The sequence below is a fragment of the Sebastes fasciatus genome, chromosome 22 (assembly GCF_043250625.1).
Source record: "Sebastes fasciatus isolate fSebFas1 chromosome 22, fSebFas1.pri, whole genome shotgun sequence".
NCBI classification, from domain to species: domain Eukaryota; kingdom Metazoa; phylum Chordata; class Actinopteri; order Perciformes; family Sebastidae; genus Sebastes; species Sebastes fasciatus.
Genome location: NC_133816.1, coordinates 22585949 through 22610352, shown reverse-complemented (window position 1 = coordinate 22610352; position 24404 = coordinate 22585949). Strand labels below are relative to the sequence as shown.

The window sequence follows — 24404 nt, the reverse complement described above, 5'->3', positions numbered from 1 at the left end:
GACCATTTGACAGAATTCAAATCCTCTTTTATGTGAGCAATGACTGGTGTGTATTCAAATCAAATAAAGAGATTTAGCCCAGAGCTCCTGTCTGTGTTGCTTCATTCAAATATGAGCCTGCAGATAAAAGATTACGTTGTTGGACAACTAATATTAATACTAATGAAACCATCGAGCTTCACGTCTCATATCTATCTGTTTGTTTTGCCTCTTTGTTGAACATATTTAAGGATATTATATTAAGGATTTGATTAATTGTTCTGAGGAAAAAAGCTGCTATTAAACTTGTAGTACTGAAAAAGACCACTAGATGTCATGTTAACATTTATCTCTAGATTTATCTCAAAGAATGTAATTTTCTGATCTGCCTCACAAAGTGAAGTCAGTCATTCAATCTGATAATCCAGTAGTCATATCTGGACTGCAGGAGATGAATACATGACTCAGTTTACTGGCCAAATGCCATATTATTAGAGAAAGTAAAGCACCCTGTTGACTTTCTATCTGATAACAGAGAACACCGTGTGACAGACACACAGAGAGCTGCTCGCTCGTCTGCAAACACGTTAGTAGCTCAAACATCCTGTAAGATTCACCTTTTGTGTTTTAACTGTTTATTTAAACTGTGTATTTAAACTGTGTTAGCCGGTATTTACTGCTGTTAACATGTGGCTGACAAACAGACAAACACATCAGATAAACAGGCCAACCTCCTGCAGGATTTGATCTTCAGATTTATTGTGACATTGTGATATGTGACAAGAGAACGCTCACAGTCTGTACTTTATGTACGTTTCCCAGTGTTTCTCTGTGTCCTCTGCCCTTTAGTCTCCTGTGTTGTCTCCCTATGTCTGTCTGTGTGTGGAGGTGCAGGTGGGCGTGGGCTTCCTTCCTCCTCCTCCTCCTCCTCCTCCTCTCGGGCTGGCGCACCTGATGAGGATCATCCAATCAATTCACAACCACTGCAGTATATCAGCCCTGGGATTCCTTCCATCCTCCACCTCACCTAGAGATCTATACAGAGAGCCATCCATAACCTTCCATGACCCAGTTAATCCATGAAGAACAATGGGCCACCAGAGGAACCAGAAGTCTGGACTACGAAACGAGTTCAACATCTCCAGGGTATCTCCTCGTTATCTGGCTTCACTAACCCCAACAACCGAGATCACACTAAGCGGTCCTACGAAGGTGGTCATCAACCCAGGGTTTCTCTGTCTGGCTGTGAGTGTTCACATGAACGGGGAGGTGTTTGCAGCATCTGACCAATCACAGACATGGACAAGTCTACTGTTAGCAGATAGACAGAGAGACACATTTAACGAAGGAAGAGTAAACTATATTAGACAAATAGGAAAAAGTTAAACACTTAATCCAGACTAACAGTAACACAGTGGAAGCTGCCAGATGCAGGAAGAACAGCTGGAAAAAGAAAAAACTCCAGATGCGTAAATTAACAGATTTATTAATTTAACGGAACACTCAAAAGTCAGATATAGTTATCTAGATATAAATATATTTTAGGAGTGTAATAGATGCATAGATTACATTTCTGTTTACCCTATGATTAAAAGAATAAATATAAAAACATAATTCAAAGCGGTAAACACCCAGAGCATAAATCCAGCTGTTCTTCCTGCATCTGTCAGTTTAACTGTGTTTTTTTAGTCCGATTATGACTGTAACTTCTTCATATGTGTTTCATATTGTAGCGACCCTGCAGGACTAACATAAGAGAGACACTTGGGGAGTTCATGGGGGGGAGATGTTGCCCTAGTTAAGCTGGATAGGTCAGGTTCATTAAGAGGGGAGGGCGCAGAGAGAGCAAAGGAGTGTGGGAGAAGAAGAAAGGCAGCAGGAGCACGCCACGTATGTTACGGAGTTTAGCTGATTAGCGAGTTTATGCTACCAGCCTTTTGTTGTTTTGGGCACTCTTCCAACCCCGGGGTTAGCCTGTATCATAGGGTAATAAAACCCGGTTCTCCGGTTAAACTTCAGCCACCTTGTCCTCATCATTTAGCTAGCTAGCCGTGCTACGGAGCCGCGAGCGCTACAATATTATCATATTATCACCCACTCTGTTACAGTCATAACCACACTAAAAACAACACAGTTTAAACTGACAGTTGCAGGAACTGTATGCTGTGGGCGTTTTTAAACTTCCTCTTGAGTCTGTTTCACACATCCGGAGGGGGGAGAGGGGGCAACTGAAAGAAGTGTGACATAGTCATACACGCCGTATTGTTATTACTGGGCATGGTTAGGTAAAATCCAGTCATTCGTTATATTTTTAAAAGCATCCATTCAAGGTCAATACCTAACCTTAACTCATCATCACTGTATGAAGAGTTCATCATTAAGATTTAGCTGTAAGTTGGTTCAGTTTTCCCTCCAGCTGTTATCAATCATGTGATTTACGTCCTCTGTTTACTGATGGATGTTGTTACTTTGTACTGAATCTCCTAATGTTAACTTTATAATGTATTCATTCATATAAATGAAGTGATTCCTTCACTAGCATGGTCTGTTACGTTAGCTTTGACTCTCAGCAGCTAATATTCATGAATTCAACCGTTATATTAAGTTATTGTTTAAATGTTACTGAGCTGTACGGTGAGAAGAAGAAGAAGAAAAGGTGATCTTCACCTTGTTGTTCTGGATCTTGAGGGTCACCTATGTGGGCGGCCCAACCTGTCATCCATGTGCTCACCTGTTCACTTCTGTTTCCATGGAAACTAGATTTATTTGCCTTTGAATAAAACATTTACTATATTTTATTTGTATTTTTTCAGAAGGGTGGGACAGGCACATTTAGATGGAAAAAAATGATATAAATGATTTGTAAACAAATAAATAATGTTAATATGGTGTAAAGTAATATGAATATGAAACAGTTCATTTTATGTATCTCAACATTGAGACCACAGTTGAGGGACATGAAGAAAAAGTGATGTTTGGACCCATAAAATGCTCCATAAAGTTTATTAAATCACATTATTTATAATGTCAAGATGGGTAATAACACGGTGGATATATTGATCAAGCATTGCACTAAAGAAATTAACAAAACTCCCAAATGTCATTGCTGGGACTTAGAAATGCTCGTAGTGGCAGAAACACTCTGTTACTGTTGTGAACTGCTGAAAGTTAAAGTCAAACATTCAGTTTTAGCAGTTTGATGAATAACACAACAAAGTAATATATGATAAATATTGAGTTGATTGTTGGAGTTATGGAGAAGGTTTAGGACTATGTACTTCTTCCACTTCTTTTCAGACATGTCATATTTATTTATGTTGATTATTTGTTTATTGTTCATTTTATTAGTTATTCTTGTTTTGTTTTTTACTTGTTACATGTTCCAAATAAATAATAAAATAACGAAATGGTTGTCACCGTCCACTCATATTAAACATGAATCACAATTAGTGTATGAGAATAATATGCAAGATCAGCATATATTTTGTTATTATGAACAGCTGAATGGTCTGTCGTTTTAAATGCTGCAGGCTGCAAGACATTATGGGATGTTATTCTCTCCTTTCCTTTGGTAAAGGATGCTCCAGTGTGTCCTCTGCTAAAGGAGATAAGAAAGGAAGCATTGAAGCTCCTTTCCTTTGGAGTTACTTTAGTGTCTTTATTATGCAATCAAACACAAAAAAAGAAATAGGTTTGAGAGCAAAACTTTTCACTGATATCAAAATATGTCTGCTTACAAATCCAAAAACTTCTGTCTGCACATCGCGTTCAATGTAATGTAAAGTTTTTGGCGAGAACCTTGAATAAGTACAGTTGTTTGAAGGAGATGTTTTCACAGCAATATAAAATAGATAATAGAGAGGGAATGATGACCTGTTTAACTTCCTAACATGAACTCTGAGCACCTCATAATATAGAATTAAAAATACTAATGCCAAGATTTCTTTTTATCAATAAAAATAAATGTATTAATTTCCTAATCATTAGAATTGTGTGTTATGCAAATAACCACTAAAGATGACAATATCAAAGTAAAAGGACAACAAATAGAATTGGAATTCAGCACAACATTGAATGAAAGCAGAACTCTGTTTATTAAAGTGTGAATTTGCAATAAAAATATTTTGTCCCTAAAATCTAGGAATAATTGTGATAAATAATTGTGATCTCAATATTGATCCAAATAATCGTGATTAGCATTTCGTCCATTATCGTGCAGCCCTACCACCTTATAGACCTTCGGTGCTTCATTGAGCTGTGGGGAGGGGAAGGTGTGAGACCAGGCTGCATCAGACCAACAGTTTGCTGTGGAACTGAAAATAGAAAGGCGAAATCAACCTGAACAGAGGAGGAGCCTCCTCCTAGGAGAGAACCTGTTACGGGAATGAACGGGGCTCCACTTCCAGTTCTCTTATCATGAATCATCAGCAGTTACGATGATGAGCAGCAGCAGCAGATGGGGACCGCTCCACAGTTGGTTGTTGGTGTGCAGTCTCGTAGTTTGGTCTTGTACAACAGAAGAGACACAAGGTAATGTAGAAATACAGATAGTTGATATATTATATTAATCCTGTTTATGGTTTTTTTTCGTGAAGAAATGTGGTGAGAATAATTTGGACTGTTTTATATTTCTTGCTGCCCAGGAACGAATAGAGAGACTAAAGAACCAGGTTCCTCTGGAGTTTAGTTTAGAGGTCCTACAGTTGTCTCTCCGTCTTGTTCTCCTTTCCCAGACTTTACTCTGGAAGTATTTCTTATTTTAACTTGTCATGTGAATATCTATGGCTTTCTCTGTCTAGTTTTTATAACTATTTTGAATATGAAAACGCCAAAATGTCAAGAATCCTCATATTGGTGTGATTGTATGCATCAAAGGGTTAAATCAAGCATTTATGAAGTGCTTAGAGGAAATTTGAAAATATTGCGATATATATGTGTATTCGTTATTCCTTAAAAATATCGCAATATTGTTTTAGGCCATATCGCCCAGCCCTATTTCAGATATTAAAACGCTTTGTCCTCGTCCTTTAGTGTCGCTCCTCTAGTCTGTGTTGAGCATAAAACATAAAAGCTGACCAGAAACTTCGTTAACCATCGAGGAGAAATCTAGTTGGTGAAATAGTTTCTCTCTCTAATCCATGATTAGTCCATGATCTTATGGAGGTATCTTGTCTTATTTTTATAAGCCTGCATTAAAATACCATATTTTAATAAAAACAGGTACTGAATACATCCCATCATTCAGTTCAATACTGTTATTTTAACATTGTGATCATCATTCATTTTTATTTTTTATAATCATTCATGTGATAATCATTATTAGAGTTATATTGTGTTTATGAAGACTGCTGTTCATATTGTTGTTAGAGGTTTGATGAATATATTATTGATTAGAAATGGCTGATAAAGTTCACTGGACCAGTAACTATATAGTGTTCTGTATATTATATAGTGTATATATACATGTATATATAGTGTTCTGTATGTTATATAGTGTATATATACATGTATATATAGTGTTCTGTATATTATATAGTGTATATATACATGTATATATAGTGTTCTGTATATTATATAGTGTATATATACATGTATATATAGTGTTCTGTATATTATATAGTGTATATATACATGTATATATAGTGTTCTGTATATTCATGAAACAACAGGGAGAGGACACCACCATGCTTTGAGCTTTTGTTTTTCTTGGATCTCTGGTCTGCTGGGAGAGAAACACACAGCAATGATTAATCCATCCTGTTACTGTGAATACTGACAGTGGACATTGAAATCATCACTTACTTCTCTTTCTAATCCCCTCAGTATGTAAAGTTAAGTGTGTGATGTACAGCAGGAACTGTGAATTAGGACTTACATGTTCACTCTAGTGTATCTGATGTGTTTCTGTCTCCTCTCACAGGATGAAGATGATCTGCAGCATCCTGCTGCTCCTCAGTCTGACCTCCTGTGTCTCTGGTTAGTTCACCTTCACTTTATTATCCACAAACACTAAATACACTTTCAGACAAACATCTCTAGATGGAGTTTGACATGTTCAAGTTGTCAGTTTGTCTGCTGCTCACTTTCCCTCTCTGTCTCCTCTACAGGAGCATTTGAAGTGAATGTGACACAGACCTCCTATCAGGCAGAGGAGAACCACAACATCACACTGGAGTGGATGTTCACAACCAGAACCAGCAGTTCCCCCAAATCACTCTTTATCTACTGTGAACTGTCAGCGGAGCTCAGACCCTCAGTCCTGTTTCATCTCCTTGAAGGTGTTGAGCTCCCAGAGTCTCAGGATGAACAGTTTACAGGACGAGTCCGGTGGGACAAAGACGTCCTCAGAGACGGACGAATCAGACTTCACATGTCCAGACTCAGGATTAATGACTCTGGTGTGTACATGTGTGACATGCGAACTGGTTATGGTAGGGGCTCTAGGATATGTCACCTCAAAGTCACAGGTGAGTAGATTCAGTAGAAGTCAGTCAGTGAAACCAGACTAAGAGTCTACAGCCCTGCTAGTGCTAAACACATCTTAGTTTAGCATGTTAGCATGCTGCAGGGGTCATACTGGTTAGTATAAAGTAGTCTCAGCTTCATCCCTGCTGGAGCTGTACCAAAGAACACATATTACTAAGAAGTGAAAGTCAACTGGTCGTTCCATTACAACGTCAGCTCCCAGCAGCAGAGCTACGCTTCCGCCATTTTGGACTGAAAGCGACTACCAGACGCAGTAAAACGTACGTCATGGCTACCGCTGATGAAGACTAGGATCATATTTAGTCTTTCTTTTGTCAGTCTGCTGGATTCATTTAGTTTCCTGTTTCAGTAAAATGGTTCCACTTCAGACAATCAGACACATTTTATTTTCTGTCCTTTACAACAGCTGCTGATGAGCCCAAACCTCCGAGACCAACAATGAGACCACAACCAGAGAGACCAACAATGAAACCACAACCAGAGAGACACACAATGAGCTCACAACCAGAGAGTCGGGGAAGGATCGGCCTCTACGTTGTACTGACAGCAGCTCTACTGGCTCTCTGTGCTGGACTCTGCTTTGCATTCCTTCATAAATCTACTGGTAAAAGAGGGAACATCTATACAGCTGTACAGACGATGAGTTTCTTAGAGGAACAACCCATCAGGACTAACCAAGCGGCAACCTCCAATGCTGAGATAAGGTCGTGTCTAGAAGGTAACCCCCAAGCTGCGAAAATGTGCGAAAACTCTTGCGACACTCGCTGCCCGACGACCTATCCTACCCTCAACCATTCAAGGTCAATGCCTAACCTTAACTATTTGAGATCAATGTCTAACCTCAACCATTCAAGGTCAATGCCTAACCTTAACTTTTTGAGATCAATGTCTAACCTCAACCATTCAAGGTCAATGCCTAACCTTAACTATTTGAGATCAATGTCTAACCTCAACCATTCAAGGTCAATGCCTAACCTTAACTTTTTGAGATCAATGTCTAACCTCAACCATTCAAGGTCAATGCCTAACCTTAACTTTTTGAGATCAATGTCTAACCTCAACCATTCAAGGTCAGTGCCTAACCTTAACTATTAGAGGTCAATTTCTTTATAATTTCTTTATAGCAGACCGTTGCTATGTATAACAGACCGTTGCTATGTATAAAAGACCGTTGCTATGTATAACAGACCGTTGCTATGGGCGCAGTTCTGATGTCGGACTCTGGAGGACCGTTTTTGTGTCAAATTATTGATTTCTTCAGTAAGTAGCCATGTAATAATCAGGATAATGTTCAGCTAGCAGGTCATTGTTGTGGAATAATCCCCTTCAGGGTGATGAGAGACCCCTCCGCTTCGTGTTATTACAGCAGAAATAACTAATGTCAGGGTAAAGGATGCTTCCATCCTCCCAGATGTTTGATGTCAAACAGTATAAAATGTGACGGTTTTGGTAAATGACAGATAACATCACCTCAGAAGTTGTGCTGAGACAAGACGTCTAAACAGTCACGTCTGGTTGATGTGACTCCATCAAGATCCTCTAACATCTGTAGACTGTTATATTTGTTTCAGTCATCATCACTGAATGAAGAGTTCATCATTAAGATTTAGCTGTAAGTTGGTTCAGTTTTTCCTCCAGCTGTTATCAATCAAGTGATTTATGTCCTCTGTTTACTGATGGATATTGTTACCTTGCACTGAATCTCCTAATGTTAACTTTATAATGTGTTCATACTGTAAATATAAATGTAGTGATTCCTTCATTATGGCCTTTAGAGTTTTTAAGATTTGATTCTGTGACATGTTTATTTTTTTTCATATTATAATTGTTCACATAAGTTTATGTTAAGATGTTGTTGTTAATATTTATATTATTTATATTATAACCGGTGTTTCCGGGTTGACTCGGTGTGTGTCTGACTGTGTCATGGTAGGTGTGTTGCTCAGGACCAAAGGAAGCTCAGTGTGAAGCTGTTTGTGTGAGCGGTTCTCGAGAAACAACACAGCAACAACACAGGCCAAGCATTCAGCCTGTTCCAGGTGTATTAAAGATATTCAGATTAGAATAATGTGTGGTAGAAACTGTTTGATATCAGTGAATGAATGTGTATAATATAACATTATTTTGTATTTTTGTACCAGAATAAATCTGTGTACCAGATGACACCAGTATTTTCCTGTGTTTCTTTCTTCACTGCTCAGCAGCCTGTTTGTTTGCTGATAACCTCTGATAATGTCCATCTAATGGCCTGATAACATCTGAGGTGGGTGCAATAGTTATAAACTTTAACTCTCTAAACAGTTAAAAACATATGTATATATATATATAACACACAAATAGAGAATAAAAAGCTTGAGAACAATTTCACTGCTCCATCTAATCAGGTCTATAAATCAGTCCTAATATTTAGATTTTCTAAAAGTTAAAAAGTGTGATGTGTAATGTCAGATACTTTAGGAAATAAAAGTCTCACAGATAGAAAATGAATCAAGTTTTATAGTAAAATGCTCCAAAGTGAATGATATCTGCACATAAAGAGCTCTTTACCTTCTCTTTTGGTAGCAGATGAGGCAAGGGCATGAAACACACCTGAGAAAACACACACAGAGGAGATAAGATCAGGATATTGATTGATATCAGCAGTGGTTTAATGTAACTAGTTACTGTATTTAAATACAAATTCAAGGTACTTTTCTTGAGTATTTCCATTTTCTGCTACTTTATACTCCACTACACCTCAGAGGGAAATATTGTACTTGTTACTCCACTACATGTGAACATCTGACAGCTTTTCATGCACACTAGTGCAGCAGTAACTAATCCAGAAACATCATCTATTATAGTACAACACTGACTTTACTGCAACATCAATGCTTAAAGACGTGGTTACTCACAAGCGCTGAGATATAACACATTCATCTTCATCCTTTCTCGCTGCTGACAGACAAACGGCTGATGTCACAAACTGGCTCAGGGAATGGGACACAAAGGGAGTCCACGCAAGGTTATATATATAAAACCAAACTATTTATTAAACTGAGGTTAACATCAAATGAACAACGGAGTGTGTAGATCAGTAATGTCATCAAATGAATGGAGTGCATGGATGTGTGGGCATAATGTGCTGTGGAGGTGTTGAAGGTGCAGAACCAAACAAAGGTGATGTCAGGTGGATGTGGCTGCAGGAAGAGAGAGAGAGAGAGAGAGAGAGAGAGAGAGAGAGAGAGAGAGAGAGAGAGAGAGACAGACAGAGAGAGAGAGAGAGAGAGAGAGAGAGAGAGAGAGAGAGAGAGAGAGAGAGAGAGAGAGAGACAGAGAGAGAGAGAGAGAGAGAGAGAGAGAGAGAGAGACAGAGAGAGAGACAGAGAGACAGAGAGAGAGAGAGAGAGAGAGAGAGAGAGAGAGAGACAGAGAGAGAGAGAGAGAGAGAGAGAGAGAGAGAGAGACAGAGAGAGACAGAGAGAGAGAGAGAGAGAGAGAAGAGAGAGAGAGAGAGAGAGAGAGAGAGAGAGAGAGAGAGAGACAGAGAGAGAGACAGAGAGACAGAGAGAGAGAGAGAGACAGAGGGTGAGCTCCATCAAGCTGACCCCTCCCTCGTCAGCCCACTACCTGCTGAGGTTGGCCAGGCCAGCCTCCAAGACAGGAGGAGAGACGTCACAGCTGACTTCTACACGGTCTGCTCTCCACTTCCTCTGTGCAGCTGTGAAGAGAAACCACCTCGAGGCGTGTGATGCACGAGCTACTGTTTCTGTAAATCACTTTAAAACAACACACATGTTTGAAACTGTAGGCTATCTTCCTGGGAAACGGTCAAGCAAGGCCATATAGCAGACATCTGTATAGATCAATACTTATTTATAGTATATCTATTGTTTTATAGCAATTAGAGATGTTCTTCAATCACTCCACAAGGAGGAGCTCTTAAGCTCCCCTTAAATTCTTCTTTACTGATTTATTTGGCCACTTGGGGGCAGCAGAAACAAACCACCACCTCACTGTATGTGTATTAATCCACAGCTGAAAATAGTCCCCAACAAATGCACTACTTCCTCCTGTTTGAGTAACGTTTGTTAAAAACTACAGTGCCCAGCTGCTTTAGGAAATTACTGATCCCTTTTTAAAAATGAAAGTAAACATTCAACCCGGTCTCACGGGAAGGCGTAGAAATAGCACGACATTTACGCAGACTTTCCACGTGTCATGAGTACACATTTTAGGCTTTTTGCGTGTCATTTGTTCGCCACGCAAACGTCCACAGTTATATCTAAGAAAGAAAATCACTAACTTAGGTTTAGGCAACAGTAACAGGGTGTTTCTGCCCAGCAATGACATTTTTCATTTTTGTCAAAATGTGCAGTGCAATGCTTGATAAATATATACACCGTGTTATTACCCATCTTGACATTATAAATAATGAGATTTAACAAACTTTATGGAGCATTTTATGGGTCCAAACACCACTTTATCTTCATGTCCCACAACTGTGGTCTCAATGTTGAGATACGTTAAATGAGGTTATTCAATTATAATATGACATTATTTCAAATGGAACTGTTTCATATTCATATTACTTTACACCATATTAACATTATTTATTTGTTAACTAATTATTTATATCATTTTTTTTCCATCTTAATGTGCCTGTCCCACACTTCTGAAATAATACAAATAAAACACAAACAATTACCATATAGTTAATGTTTTATTCAAAGGCAAACAAATCTGGTTTCCATGGAAACAGAAGTGAACAGGTGAGCACATGGATGACAGGTTGGGCCGCCCACAAAGGTGACCCTCAAGATCCAGAACAACAAGGTGAAGATCATCTTTTCTTCTTCTTCTTCTCACCGTACAGCTCAGTAACATTTAAACAATAACTTAATATAACTGCTGAATTCATGAATATTAGATGCTGAGAGTCAAAGCTAACGTAGCAGACCTTTTTTTTTTCTTTCTGTTTTTAAAAACTCTAAAGGGCCATATTGAAGGAATCACTACATTTACAGTATGAAAAACATTTATAAAGTTAACATTAGGAGATTCAGTGCAAGGTAACAATATCCATCAGTAAACAGAGGACATAAATCACTTGATTGATAACAGCTGGAGGGAAAACTGAACCAACTTAGAGTTAAATCTTAATGATGAACTCTTCATTCAGTGATGATGAGTTAAGGTTAGGCATTGACCTTGAATGGTTGAGGTTAGGATAGGTCGTTGGGCAGCGAGACTCGCAGATTTTCGCAGCTTGGGATTTACCTTCTAGACACGACCTTATCTCAGCACTGGAGGTTGTCGCTTGGTTAGTCGTGATGGGTTGTTCCTCTGAGAAACTTGACGTGTCTTCGGCTGTATTAGGGTTTCCTCCTTTACAAGTAGATTAAGTAAAATAACGACGGAAGGCAATGTAGAGTCCAGCACAGAGAACTGCTGTCAGTAAAACGTAGAGGCCGATCCATACCCAAATCTCTGTTGGTGGACTCATTGTTGGTCTCAGAGGTTTGGGCTCATCAGCAGCTGCTGTAAAGGACAGAAAATAAAATGTGTCTGATTGTCTGAAGTGGAACCATTTTACTGAAACAGGAAACTAAATAAATCCAGCAGACTGACAAAAGAAAGACTAAATATGATCCTAGTCTTCATCAGCGGTAGCCATGACGTACGTTTTACTGCGTCTGGTAGTCGCTTTCAGTCCAAAATGGCGGAAGCGTAGCTCTGCTGCTGGGAGCTGACGTTGTAATGGAACGACCAGTTGACTTTCACTTCTTAGTAATATGTGTTCTTTGGTACAGCTCCAGCAGGGATGAAGCTGAGACTACTTTTATACTAACCAGTATGACCCCTGCAGCATGCTAACATGCTAAACTAAGATGTGTTTAGCACTAGCAGGGCTGTAGACTCTTAGTCTGGTTTCACTGACTGACTTCTACTGAATACACTCACCTGTGACTTTGAGGTGACATATCCTAGAGCCACTACCATAACCTGTGAGCACTTCACACATGTACACTCCAGAGTCATTAATCCTGAGTCTGGACATGTAAAGTCTGATTCGTCCGTCTCTGAGGACGTCTTTGTCCCACCGGACTCGACCTTTAAACTGTTCATCCAGAGACTCTGGGTCCTCAACACCTTCATAGAGATGAAACAGGACTAAGTATTTGAGCTCAGTAAACAGTTGACAGAGGATATTAAGTGAGTTGGGGGAACTGTTGGTTCTGGGTGTGAACATCCACTCCAGTGTGATGTCGTGGTTCTCCTCTGCCTGATAGGAGGTCTGTGTCACATTCACTACAAATGCTCCTGTAGAGGAGACAGAGAGGGAAAGTGAGCAGCAGACAAACTGACAACTTGAACATGTCAAACTCCATCTAGAGATGTTTGTCTGAAAGTGTATTTAGTGTTTGTGGATAATAAAGTGAAGGTCAACTAACCAGAGACACAGGAGGTCAGACTGAGGAGCAGCAGGATGCTGCAGATCATCTTCATCCTGTGAGAGGAGACAGAAACACATCAGATACAAGTTCAGTTATTACAGGTAGAACAGAGACAATCTACAGTCTGTCTTTAGTCCTCACAGGACTTCTTCCTCTGTGCTACTGATTACACATGACTGACCAGTGGACTGACACCAAGACAGGAACACTAATGTACTTCTGACACCAGATGGAGCCACTTTAGTGGATTAGATATTTACAACTGAGGAAGAACAGGAAGTATGATCTGCTTTGAGATCAACACAGTCAAACTGCAGGGAGGGGTGATCTAGTCAAGCAGAAACCCAGAACAGATGCAGTGTGCAGATCTGTTATTTATAGGTCTATCACAATGTGGAACAAGTTGCCAACTGTGATCACTGAAGAACCAAGACAAGTTTAAAAACACTAAAACAAATGACATTAAAAATAACACCGGTGGCCGACCTGAACAACCATGAGGGATTGCTGTTTGGTTTGTTTCTCGTGTGTTATATGTATGTTTCTGTAGTCAGAGTAGGAGGTTACAGAGAAAAACTATCTCACCAACTAGATTTCTCCTCGATGGTTAACAAAGTATCTGGTCAGCTTTTGATTTTACGCTCAACACAGACTAGAGGAGCGACACTAAAGGACGAGGACACCACTAGGACACCACTAGGACACCACTAGGACACTACGAGGACACTACTAGGACACTACTAGGACACTACTAGGACACTACTAGGACACTAGAAGCGTTTTCATATTCGAAAAATATAAAAACTAGACAGAGAAACTGATTGAAGCTGCTGCAGAGCTGTTGTACATGCGCACAAAACACAACACAAAAAACAGGACACGAGTAGTAGATGATATTCACATAGTTAAAATTAATAACACATCCAGAGTGAAGTCGGGATCAGGAGAAACAGACGAAGAGACAACGAGTCTATAAACTAAACTCCAGAGGAACCTGGTTGTTTGTTGATTTGTTTTCTATTTATTTCACTTCATGTCTCTATTCGTTCCTGGTCAGCCACTAAATATAAAACAGTCCAAATTATTCTCAACACATTTCTTCACAAAAATAAAAAAAAACATTTACAGTATTAATATAATATATCAACTATAGTATTTCTACATTACCTTGAGTCTCTTCTGACGTACAGGACCAAACTATGAGACTCTACAGCAACAAGTAACAGGAAGCAGAGGTGGTCTGCTGCCTCCTCCTCCTCCTCCTCCTCCTCCTCATCTGTAGTGAAATGAGGAGGTACTGGAGGCTACAGATAACTCCTCAGACACGCCCTGCGTCTTGCTCGTTCAGGGTCAAAATGTGCACACAGACGGGTGCCGAGATAAACAGACAGTTAAACAACACATTAATCTAACAGTCTGACTGATTTCTTCATAACTATAATTTAAGTTAATAAAGACTAAATGTGGATGTTTGTCTCACCAGTTGTTGTCCCTGTTCAGCCTGCTGTATAACATTAGTCCATTGTTTTATTCCACAATACTGAACAGAATAATCCAAACAGGTAGAAGAAGTAAGATGTGAGAGGAGCACAGGATGCTTTTTACTCTCTTGGTCCTAACTGTGCTTTAATGCACCAGGTCTGTAGGTCTACTTTCTCTCATTTGTTTCTATTGAGCTAGATTAAATAAACACACACTAACGTTTAACGGGAGCGGATCAAAACGAGGCTTCTTACTGTCATATTGTAGTGACGGCTCATATTTCCCAGAGTTTCCATAGTTGTCTCTTTGCGCTGTTTGTTCGTGTTTTATTTGAACCATTAGTGAGGTGGCTGTTATATTTTTTGACAGGTAGCTCGTAATAAAGTTTCACTAGTGAACTTTATTACATATAACTGTGAGCGTCAATGCCTGTGCTGAAAGTGTCAGTAATCAAGTTAATATCTTCATTTACATCCAGAACAACTGTCCCGGTTTTCTCGGGTCATTTTATCTAAACTAATCAGCCGTTCCTCTCAATATGAGTGACAGGAAAAAATAGGAACCGTGTATCCGATAGAAGTTCAGACAAAACGTCAAGCCGCGCTGTGCAGCGCCGTGTTGCTGTGCAGCACCATGTTGTTCGCAGCCAGTTAGGACCCTCCAATAGAAAACAATGTAATCAAGCCCAAGTACATGTCCTAGTTGTTTCCTAAATGCAAAACTAGCACTGTTTTGTGCTTTATTATGCATTGCTGTGTTAAGTCCTTCCATTACCAAACTGAATGACTTCATTTTACTTATAGCTTAGCTGTTATTTCAGTTTAGTTTTTTTGTCAGGAGAGAATTCAGCTGAGGGGGCACAGTGACCTTTTTGGACGGGCCTGGACCTCCATGGCTCGCCCCTAACGCCGCGTGGCGACTGCTTTACCTGTTGTTTTTTTATTTCGACTATTAACACTGCCCGATTCTTAGGTGCGTCTCTTCAAGAGAATCAGAGTATCAGGAGTGGACATGCAATCAGCTTTGACGAGGAGTGGGGGGGCTTTCTTTCACCTCATGTAGCCTTTATTAAGTGTATATTTAACAATATTATGTTTCATGAAAGAAATAAACTGACAGAGAGGCGTATACATACTGTCACTGTAGGGACCCACCAAAATGACTGGTGGCAAGTGACCACATGAACTCAGTAACATGATCCTTGACCCATGGACTCAGCTCAGCTCAGAAGCCATTGGCTACTGTAGCATTCACACATAGGTGTGAAATTCACCCAGGACAAAACCAGAAGAATCTCTTTGTTCCGCCTCTTTCTGCTCCTTCTCCTCACCTCCTGACCTGTGGAGGTGAGCTGCTGCTCTGATCTATGGCCTGTTAGGAAACAGACATAGCAACACAAGGAACCTCTAAACAGAAGACGCGAGAGCCTGCCTTTTTACCAACTAACTTCAAGCAACAACCGCAAGGAAGTTAGCGCCAAGCTATCAAGCTGCTGGGAAGAAGTATTGGAGCGATCAGCTTCCTCCAATCTGCACAACTTGATTTGAGCACAGCAAAATCGACATCTTTGACTTGGAACCACAACTTCAACACATGGAATTACAAACCCTTTTCTTTCATGGATTGGTAACGTACTGGGCTTACCTTAGCAGTAGCAATTGCACATGGTTGAGCAAGACTGTTCAACTTTGATTTCTAGAATGTACTTGTATTGATTTGGTTTAATGTTATTCATTGAGTTTCACTGTTGTGATATTATTTGTATTTGATATTTGGGTAGCTAGCTTCGCCACATCTGATGTGTTTAGTTTATGCTTCACATAGACAAGGTCTTGCATGCAAACTAACCATCTTTTCTAACCCACTGCATTATCTGACACACATTAAGATCACATACAGAAACTGTGAATTAGTTAAACATCTCTAAACGTCTCTCCATGAATCAATGCTGATCCTAGTGTTGGCTTTTCCTGCCTCAGCCTCCCGACCGCGGCCGGAGGGAACAGGGGAGACACCGGAGCTTTGTTCGGAGACGATAACGTTTCTCTCTGCGGAGCCCCGTCACTTCACAAGACACGGGAAACCTCTGTTGGTCTGGAGGAGCTGCAGCAGTTATTTCTGCACAAACGTTCACTAGATATTCTCAGAGCTAAACTAACTCTTCTGCAGTGTGGAGTGTGCGCTCATGTACGTGAGAGGTGGAGCGAGCTGAGTGAAGGCAGGCAGAGGAGCAGAGTACAGCAGAGACTCCGGTCCTGGAGACCAAAGCTACGGTCTCCCCCGCATCCTCCGACCGCGGCCAACACTGTTTAACAGACGGGCTTCACTAGATACAACCAAGAGGTTTTGGTGCTTCCGTGTAGTTTGTGTTGGAGTCTGAGTCTGAAAAGCGTAGCCACACGCGAGCACGCATGGAACACTGACCCGCAATGATTTTTACGTGTAAAAAGTTACAAACAGTCCCTTTAAAGTATTTTTGTAACGTTTTTAACTTTTTATCTTTTCAAATAAATCTGCCAAAAGATCCATCTGTCGCCTGTCCCATCTGTTATAAAGTAACAAACCCAGTTCTAGTTCATTACATTATCGAGCAATTAGAAAACTAAATGAAATATAAACTTGTTTTATTATGTTTGTGTAAATAATTGCGATGGAGGCTTTATTTAACTTTCCTGACTTTTAATGAACACCGTCAGACAGCCGTTCAGTTACAAGTGGATCGTTTCCGTTACTTACGTAAACCCCCACAGTACATGCACAAGCGCATTCAACTACCGTATAACATAGTATATGACAGTTTGGACAAGCTCTTACATTATCCAACAGTCACCACATGTCCAACTGAAAAACTTTAGTATGTCGACTATATGAAGCAAATCTTCAGAAGTGTCTAATCCTTTAGTAAATGTAGCCTATATTATCATATTAGATAGCACAATGTTGTCTAATATCTGATAAATGGGTACTGTAGATAGACAGAGGAAATGAGGTTCATGTTGGTGAATAGATACTGTAAATCTGTACAGTATGTAGTCTGTATGTTTTTGCATACACTACAGCTCCATACATATGTAACCCACGTGCTGGAGCCTCTCTGCACACCCTGGGACTCTGCGTTGTGTTTCTTAATGTGTGATGGGTTGTGGTGCAGAGAAAAGGAAACACCGGCACAGGAGTTCTGGATTGTGGTTGAGACCGGGAACACTTTATTCACCCACAACATCGGCTGTCATCTCTACTGCTGGTCCAAAACCTTACGAAGCAGTGAAAGCAAAGTAAACCCTCCATGAGGAAGTATATTCTAGTGCAAAAGTAAACAGAGTAAAATAATAATCTAACACTGAAAATAAATTACTACACATAAAATGATTTAAGGCATCTTAACATAAGATCTAACGTGAAAATAATATAAATGAAACAATAAGACAGATAGCAGACAATAACTGAAAAGACTAATCCTCCATCCTGCACTATTTTCTTCTCCACTGAGAGGATGCTCTGCTCGTACTCAGTAACAGACCAACATTACGGACACTATTCACATACTAAACATATCTTACCTTTTACAACTCATGCCAAAGAGAAAGTCAACATCTTAATTAACACTTTAGTTGAAAAGATAAACTGAAAGAGTGTGTGTGAATTAATATATTCTACGATGATGCAGGCCTCCATGTTTACCAAACGAAGCACTGACAGCAAAGCAAACAAGGAAAAATTATGTCCAACACGTAACTGGATTTCAGAACTATGGTTTCCTGTAACGGACAAACATGGTTATTGCTCCATTCTCTTCCTTTAACACATCCATGGATTCTGGATGGGGATTGACATCTCACCAGCGACACCTGGTGGTCGACTTAGGCTACTGCCTTACACATACAACATAGTTCAACATTTTATAAAGCTAAAAATGCTGTGTGTTCTATATTTACACTGTATCCCAAAAACATGCATCATTCTGTGACATTTTATGTTTTTGCACACATTGATGATACAACTATCATCTCCTCTCTCTGTAATCCTACAGAGGTGTATCCTACTCCAGGTCACATCGATTCGTCTGTACGTCTGTTTCGGTGTTTACTCTCTAGGCCTACGCGTCGTTTACGAAGGAAGGTAATGCAGAGTACAACACATTGAACCAGTAGAGCTGCTGTCAGTCCAACATAGAGGCTGATCATTCCCCCACTCACTGGTTGTGGTCTCCTTGTTGGTGTCGGAGGTTTGGGCTCATCAGCAGCTGCTGTAAAGGACAGAAAATAAAATGTGTGTGATTGTCTGAAGTGGAACCATTTTACTGAAACAGGAAACTAAATAAATCCAGCAGACTGACAAAAGAAAGACTAAATATGATCCTAGTCTTCATCAGCGGTAGCCATGACGTACGTTTTACTGCGTCTGGTAGTCGCTTTCAGTCCAAAATGGCAGAAGCGTAGCTCTGCTGCTGGGAGCTGACGTTGTAATGGAACGACCAGTTGACTTTCACTTCTTAGTAATATGTGTTCTTTGGTACAGCTCCAGCAGGGATGAAGCTGAGACTACTTTTATACTAACCAGTATGACCCCTGCAGCATGCTAACATGCTAAACTAAGATGTGTTTAGCACTAGCAGGGCTGTAGACTCTTAGTCTGGTTTCACTGACTGACTTCTACTGAATACACTCACCTGTGACTTTGAGGTGACATATCTTGTAGCTCCCACCATAAAGTGTGAGCACTTCACACCGGTACACACCAGAGTCATTAATCCTGAGTCTGGACATGTGAAGTCTGATTCGTCCGTCTCTGAGGACGTCTTTGTCCCACCGGACTCGTCCTGCAAACTGTTTATTCTGAGACTCTGGGAGCTCAACACCTTCATGGAGATGAAACAGGACTAAGTTCTTGAGATCAGCAAACAGTCGACAGAGGATAGAAAGTGCGTTGGGGGAACTGTTGGTTCTGGTTGTGAACATCCACTCCAGTGTGATGTCGTGGTTCTCCTCTGCCTGATAGGAGGTCTGTGTCACATTCACTACAAATGCTCCTGTAGAGGAGACAGAGAGGGAAAGTGAGCAGCAGACAAACTGACAACTTGAACATGTCAAACTCCATCTAGAGATGTTTGTCTGAAAGTGTATTTAGTGTTTGTGGATAATAAAGTGAAGGTCAACTAACCAGAGACACAGGAGGTCAGACTGAGGAGCAGCAGGATGCTGCAGATCATCTTCATCCTGTGAGAGGAGACAGAAACACATCAGATACAAGTTCAGTTATTACAGGTAGAACAGAGACAATCTACAGTCTGTCTTTAGTCCTCACAGGACTTCTTCCTCTGTGCTACTGATTACACATGACTGACCAGTGGACTGACACCAAGACAGGAACACTAATGTACTTCTGACACAAGATGGAGCCAGTTTAGTAGATTAGATATTTACAACTGAGGAAGAACAGGAAGTATGATCTGCTCTGAGATCAACAGTGTTGAACACTCTCACCAAACAACCGACTCCTCATTAGATCAAACCTTCAATAAAATGTCATCAGACTAATCTATACTCGTCTCCAATGATTGTTGTTATATTCCTGTTATTGTGTGGACTATTTAAAGGCTGTATTATCTGTGATCATCATGCATTAATGGTTTAACTTCCATGTTGTATGTTTCGTTAGTCACTGCGGTCAAGCCAGCCCCCACGTAGTGTAATGCCTACCTAGAATACACTGTTTACCATTGGCAGAGCATTTTGGGTGCTACCCACATAATCAGCTGTGCTGCTCATCCAACAAATGTATGATCCTTACAAGTTGGACATCATTGTGAAGGTAAATAAACAGGCTTTCTAACGATGTAAAATACAATGACCATTAGTATTGTAACAGAGAAATAATCCAGTTTATTTCACCAACTAGATTTCTCCTCGATGGTTAACAAAGTTTCTGGTTAGCATTTTTGTTTTACGCACAACACAGACTAGAGGAGCGACACTAAAGGACGAGGACACTACGAAGCGTTTTCATATTCAATAGTTAGAAAAACTACACCGAAACTAATTTAAGCTGCTTCAGAGCTGTCGCACATTCTTGGCACGCAACACAAAAAAACAGGAGACGAGTAGTCGGCCTCATTTCATTCACATGACGAGTGAGTTAATATTAGTACTACATCCAGAGTAAAGTCGGGATAAGGAGAAAAAGACGGAGAGACAACAAGCCTATAAACTAAACTCTAGAGGAACCAGATGTCTGGACTACGAAGCAGGATTTGGCGTTAGCGAGGTAACTTCAGGGTTAACCCTTCAGGGTTTTCCGTCCTACGAAGGTGGATCACTTCTTACCGGGGTAGATCTCCATGGTAACTGATGCTGGGTAGATCACCATGGTAACTGATGCTGAACAGCTAACCTGCTCCGGAACAGGTTATGTTCCAGATAAGAGATCAACTCGTATAAAAGCACCTCCTACTGACCAATCAGAGCTCAGTGCGCAGATCGTATGGTAATAGGCGCAATGCATGCCGGTTAGATTTGTGTCCGCCTTGATGCCAAGGCCTAGGGAAAGGAGGCTGGGTCACTGGCAGACGTGGGTCCTGGGGTATGGGGTATAACACATGCGCAGTGTAACTGAAGCTGCGGTCGTGCGTTGCGATTGGCTCAATTTCAGCGAGTACAGGCGAGATTTTACTGCAAATGTGTTATACCCCGGGAGATATGACGCGTGACCCAGCCTCCTTTCTATAGGCCTTGCCTGATGCCAACTTGCTCTGACGTCATGCACACGTGGGCAACGATAACCTCACGAGATCGAGACGGCCGCAGTTTTTAAAGCCAGGCGCCGCATTTGCTCTCCACCGGCTGCAAGACCCAGTGCATGATGGGAAACGCCTGGCTCGCGCCTGATCAAACAGCTGATTGGCTCTTAGTTTTGTAGAAAAGTCACAACTTTCTGTGTAATTGTAATATTTAACACTAGATTGTATTGGTCTCATGTTGTGTAATGAAGGTTTCATCTGTTAACAAACACATCTTGTGTGTTGATAATAATAATAATTATAATAATGAAGGTTATTTATATAACATAATGAGCACTCGTTTTATCAAAACGTGTGCTCATTATGTGCTTTACAAGATGGACATAACAATAATAAAGGATATAATCTAACGCCAGATAAAAGCACATTTACACATAGATTAACAAACAAATATAAATAAATCACAATGTGGTCTGAAAAGGTTCTGGTATACCTAGACCTGAAAACTACAAGTGGCCTACAAATCAGATCTAACAGGAAGTCACTTTTTCTGTGACTTCCTGTTAATTCAGTGAAGGCTGCTGGAAACTGTCCAACTTAAACTCAGCTTTTAGTCTCCACCCCATCCTGCTCCTCCTGCTGCAGCCTGATCTCATTTACTTTCCAGGCGTTCATCTCCAACGAGCCTATTATTACACACATATGAAGAAGTGAGAGTCATAATCCAGACTAAAAACCACAGTTTAAACTGACAGATGCAGGAAGAACAGCTGGATTTATGATGAGGGTGTTTACTGCTTTGATTTATATTTTTATATTTATTCTTTTACTTTCTCTTGAGTCTGTTCCACACCTCCTGAGAGAGATGGAGGGGCAGCTGAAAGAAGGCTGAAATACACGCAGTATTGTAATTAATGGATATAAAGAGGTGTAATCCATCCTTTACACAGAGTAATGATATTTATATATAAACGACTATATCTGACTTTTGAGTGTTCTGTTAAATTAATAAGTCTGTTAATTCACACATCTGGAGTTTTTTCTTTCACCAGCTGTTCTTCCTGCATTTAGCAGCTTCAACTGAGTTACTGTTAGTCTGATTAAGTGTTTAATTTCTTCGTATTTGTCTACTATAGTTTACTCCTCTATTGTTAAATGTTCCACTCTGTCTGTCTGTAGACTTCTCCATGTTAGTGTTGGTTATATGCTGCAGACAGCTCCACCTCCATGTTAACAGACTCTGGTAGTTTGATTTGTTTTCTATTTATTTCACTTCATGTCTCTATTCGTTCCTGGTCAGCAACTAAATATAAAACAGTCCAAATTATCCTCAACACATTTCTTCACAAAAATAAAAAAAAAAACATTTACATGATTAATATAATATATCAACTATAGTATTTCCACATTACCTTGTGTCTCCTCTGTCTTACAGGACCAAACTATGAGATGCGCAGTTTCTGGTAGTGATTCCTGATCTGCTGTTGAATAATAGTCCGGTTTGCTTTCGAAAGTTACAGGTTGGGAAAAAACATGGGTTTTCCCACAATCCCAGCCTGTGTGCTGAGAACATAATATAGTCCCGACTTCAATGCGAAGATAACCAGAATCGCAGTCGCTCTCGTTTTTGTTTTTTTTGCCGATCGAAATCTGGACGGATGATGGATATATAGACGACAGGTTCGATTACTGTTAATGATATTTCGTTGGTTTTTACATTTTGGTGGCGGCGGAAGGATACCGGCGGAGGACACCGGCGGGTGTATAAAAAAGAGCCGTCCACCACATCCGCACCAGTCAGAGGACCAGCAGCTACACCGACAGTCTGCTGGTAGAGGAGGAGAAGATGTGACAGGAGATGACAGGAGATGACACCATGCTGCTCACACTTTAGTTTTCCTCTCTGTGGACTTTATTCTGATATTTGTGACTTCTCCTCTTTGAGTTCCTCTTTGAGTTCCTCTACTGTGAGGAGGACAGGTGTCACCGTCCACTCAAATTAAACATGAATCACAATTAGTGTATGAGAATAATATGCAAGATCAGCATATATTTTGTTATGATGAACAGCTGAATGGTGCATCCCTTTAAATGCTGCAGGCTGCAAGGCATTATGGGATGTTATTCTCTCCTTTCCTTTGGTAAAGGATGCTCCAGTGTGTCCTCTGCTAAAGGAGATAAGAAAGGAAGCATTGAAGCTCCTTTCCTTTGGAGTTACTTTAGTGTCTTTATTATGCAATCAAACAACAACAAAAAAAGTTTTGAGAGCAAAACTTTCCACTGATATCAAAATATGTCTGCTTACAAATCCAAAAACTTCTGTCTGCAAATCGCGTTCAATGTATTCTTGTAAATTTGATTTTTTGGTGAGAACCTTGAATAAGTACAGTTGTTTGGAGGAGATGTTTTCACAGCAATATAAAATAGATAATAGAGAGGGAATGATGACCTGTTTAACTTCCTAACATGAACTCTGAGCACCTCATAATATAGAATTACAAATACTAATGCCAAGATTTATTTTAATCAATAAAAATAAATGTATTAATTTCCTAATCATTAGAATTGTGTGTTGTTGATCAAAATAATCGTGATTAGCATTTTGTCCATAATCGTGCAGCCCTACCACCTTATAGACCTTGGGTTTCCTGAAGTGTAAGGCTGCATCAAACCAACGGTTGCACAGTTGCTGTGTAACTGAGGAGGAAGGAAGAGGAGAGCACTTGTCATGGGAATGAACGAGGCTCAGCCTTCCAGTTCTCTTATACATCCATGGATGGCAGCAGCAGCGTCAACGACCACCAGCAGAGAGCAGCAGCAGAGAGGAGCAGCAGCAGAGAGCAGCACCAGCAGAGAGCAGCACCAGCAGAGAGGAGCAGCAGCAGAGAGGAGCAGCAGAGAGGAGCAGCAGGAGGTGACCGCTCCACAGTTGGTTATTGGTGCGCAGAGTCTCGTACTTTGGTCCTCTACAACAGAAGAGACACAAGGTAATGTGGAAATACAGAAAGTTGATATATTATATTAATCCTGTTTATGGTTTGTTTGTTTTTGTGAAGAAATGTGGTGAGATTAATTTGGACTGTTTTATATTTGTTGCTGCCCAGGAACGAATAGAGAGACTAAAGAACCAGGTTCCTCTGGAGTTTAGTTTAGAGGTCCTACAGTTGTCTCTCCGTCTTGTTCTCCTTTCCCAGACTTTATTCTGGAAGTATTTATTATTTTAACTTGTCATGTGAATATCTATGGCTTTCTCTGTCTAGTTTTTATAACTATTTTGAATATGA

The 24404-nt window shown here is 40.2% G+C and overlaps 3 protein-coding genes across 5 annotated transcripts in view; 1 reads left to right on the top strand and 2 right to left on the bottom strand.

Moving 5' to 3' along the window:
* Positions 1–17607, bottom strand: part of LOC141761334 (CD276 antigen-like) — a 58946-nt gene extending 41339 nt beyond the window's left edge. The window contains exons 1-5 of the mRNA XM_074624670.1: positions 17487–17607; positions 15723–15755; positions 14070–14178; positions 12900–12955; positions 12409–12768 (exon numbers count right to left, since the gene is read on the bottom strand). Coding sequence (XP_074480771.1) covers positions 12409–12768; positions 12900–12955; positions 14070–14178; positions 15723–15755; positions 17487–17607 — 679 coding nt within the window. The remainder of the gene's footprint in view (positions 1–12408; positions 12769–12899; positions 12956–14069; positions 14179–15722; positions 15756–17486) is intronic.
* Positions 1–22858, bottom strand: part of LOC141760301 (programmed cell death 1 ligand 1-like) — a 57175-nt gene extending 34317 nt beyond the window's left edge. The window contains exons 1-5 of one of the 3 annotated variants that reach the window (XR_012592317.1): positions 22533–22857; positions 19545–19600; positions 19054–19413; positions 18233–18630; positions 17561–18200 (exon numbers count right to left, since the gene is read on the bottom strand). Coding sequence is in view for 1 of the 3 variants with exons in the window: in XM_074622971.1 (XP_074479072.1) it covers positions 18434–18630; positions 19054–19413; positions 19545–19599 (612 nt within the window). In the remaining 2 variants the exon portion in view is untranslated. Of the gene's footprint in view, positions 1–17560; positions 18631–19053; positions 19414–19544; positions 19601–22532 lie in introns of those variants that run through there. The other 2 variants (XR_012592318.1, XM_074622971.1) reach the window with 2 other exon arrangements.
* LOC141761227 (uncharacterized) lies at positions 4417–8447 on the top strand. The gene is made up of 5 exons (XM_074624556.1): positions 4417–4509; positions 5900–5955; positions 6087–6446; positions 6869–7373; positions 8399–8447. Exons 1-5 carry the CDS (start codon positions 4436–4438, stop codon positions 8445–8447), a joined length of 1044 nt encoding a protein of 347 aa, XP_074480657.1. The 5' UTR covers positions 4417–4435.
* Positions 22859–24404: the final 1546 nt, after the last annotated feature.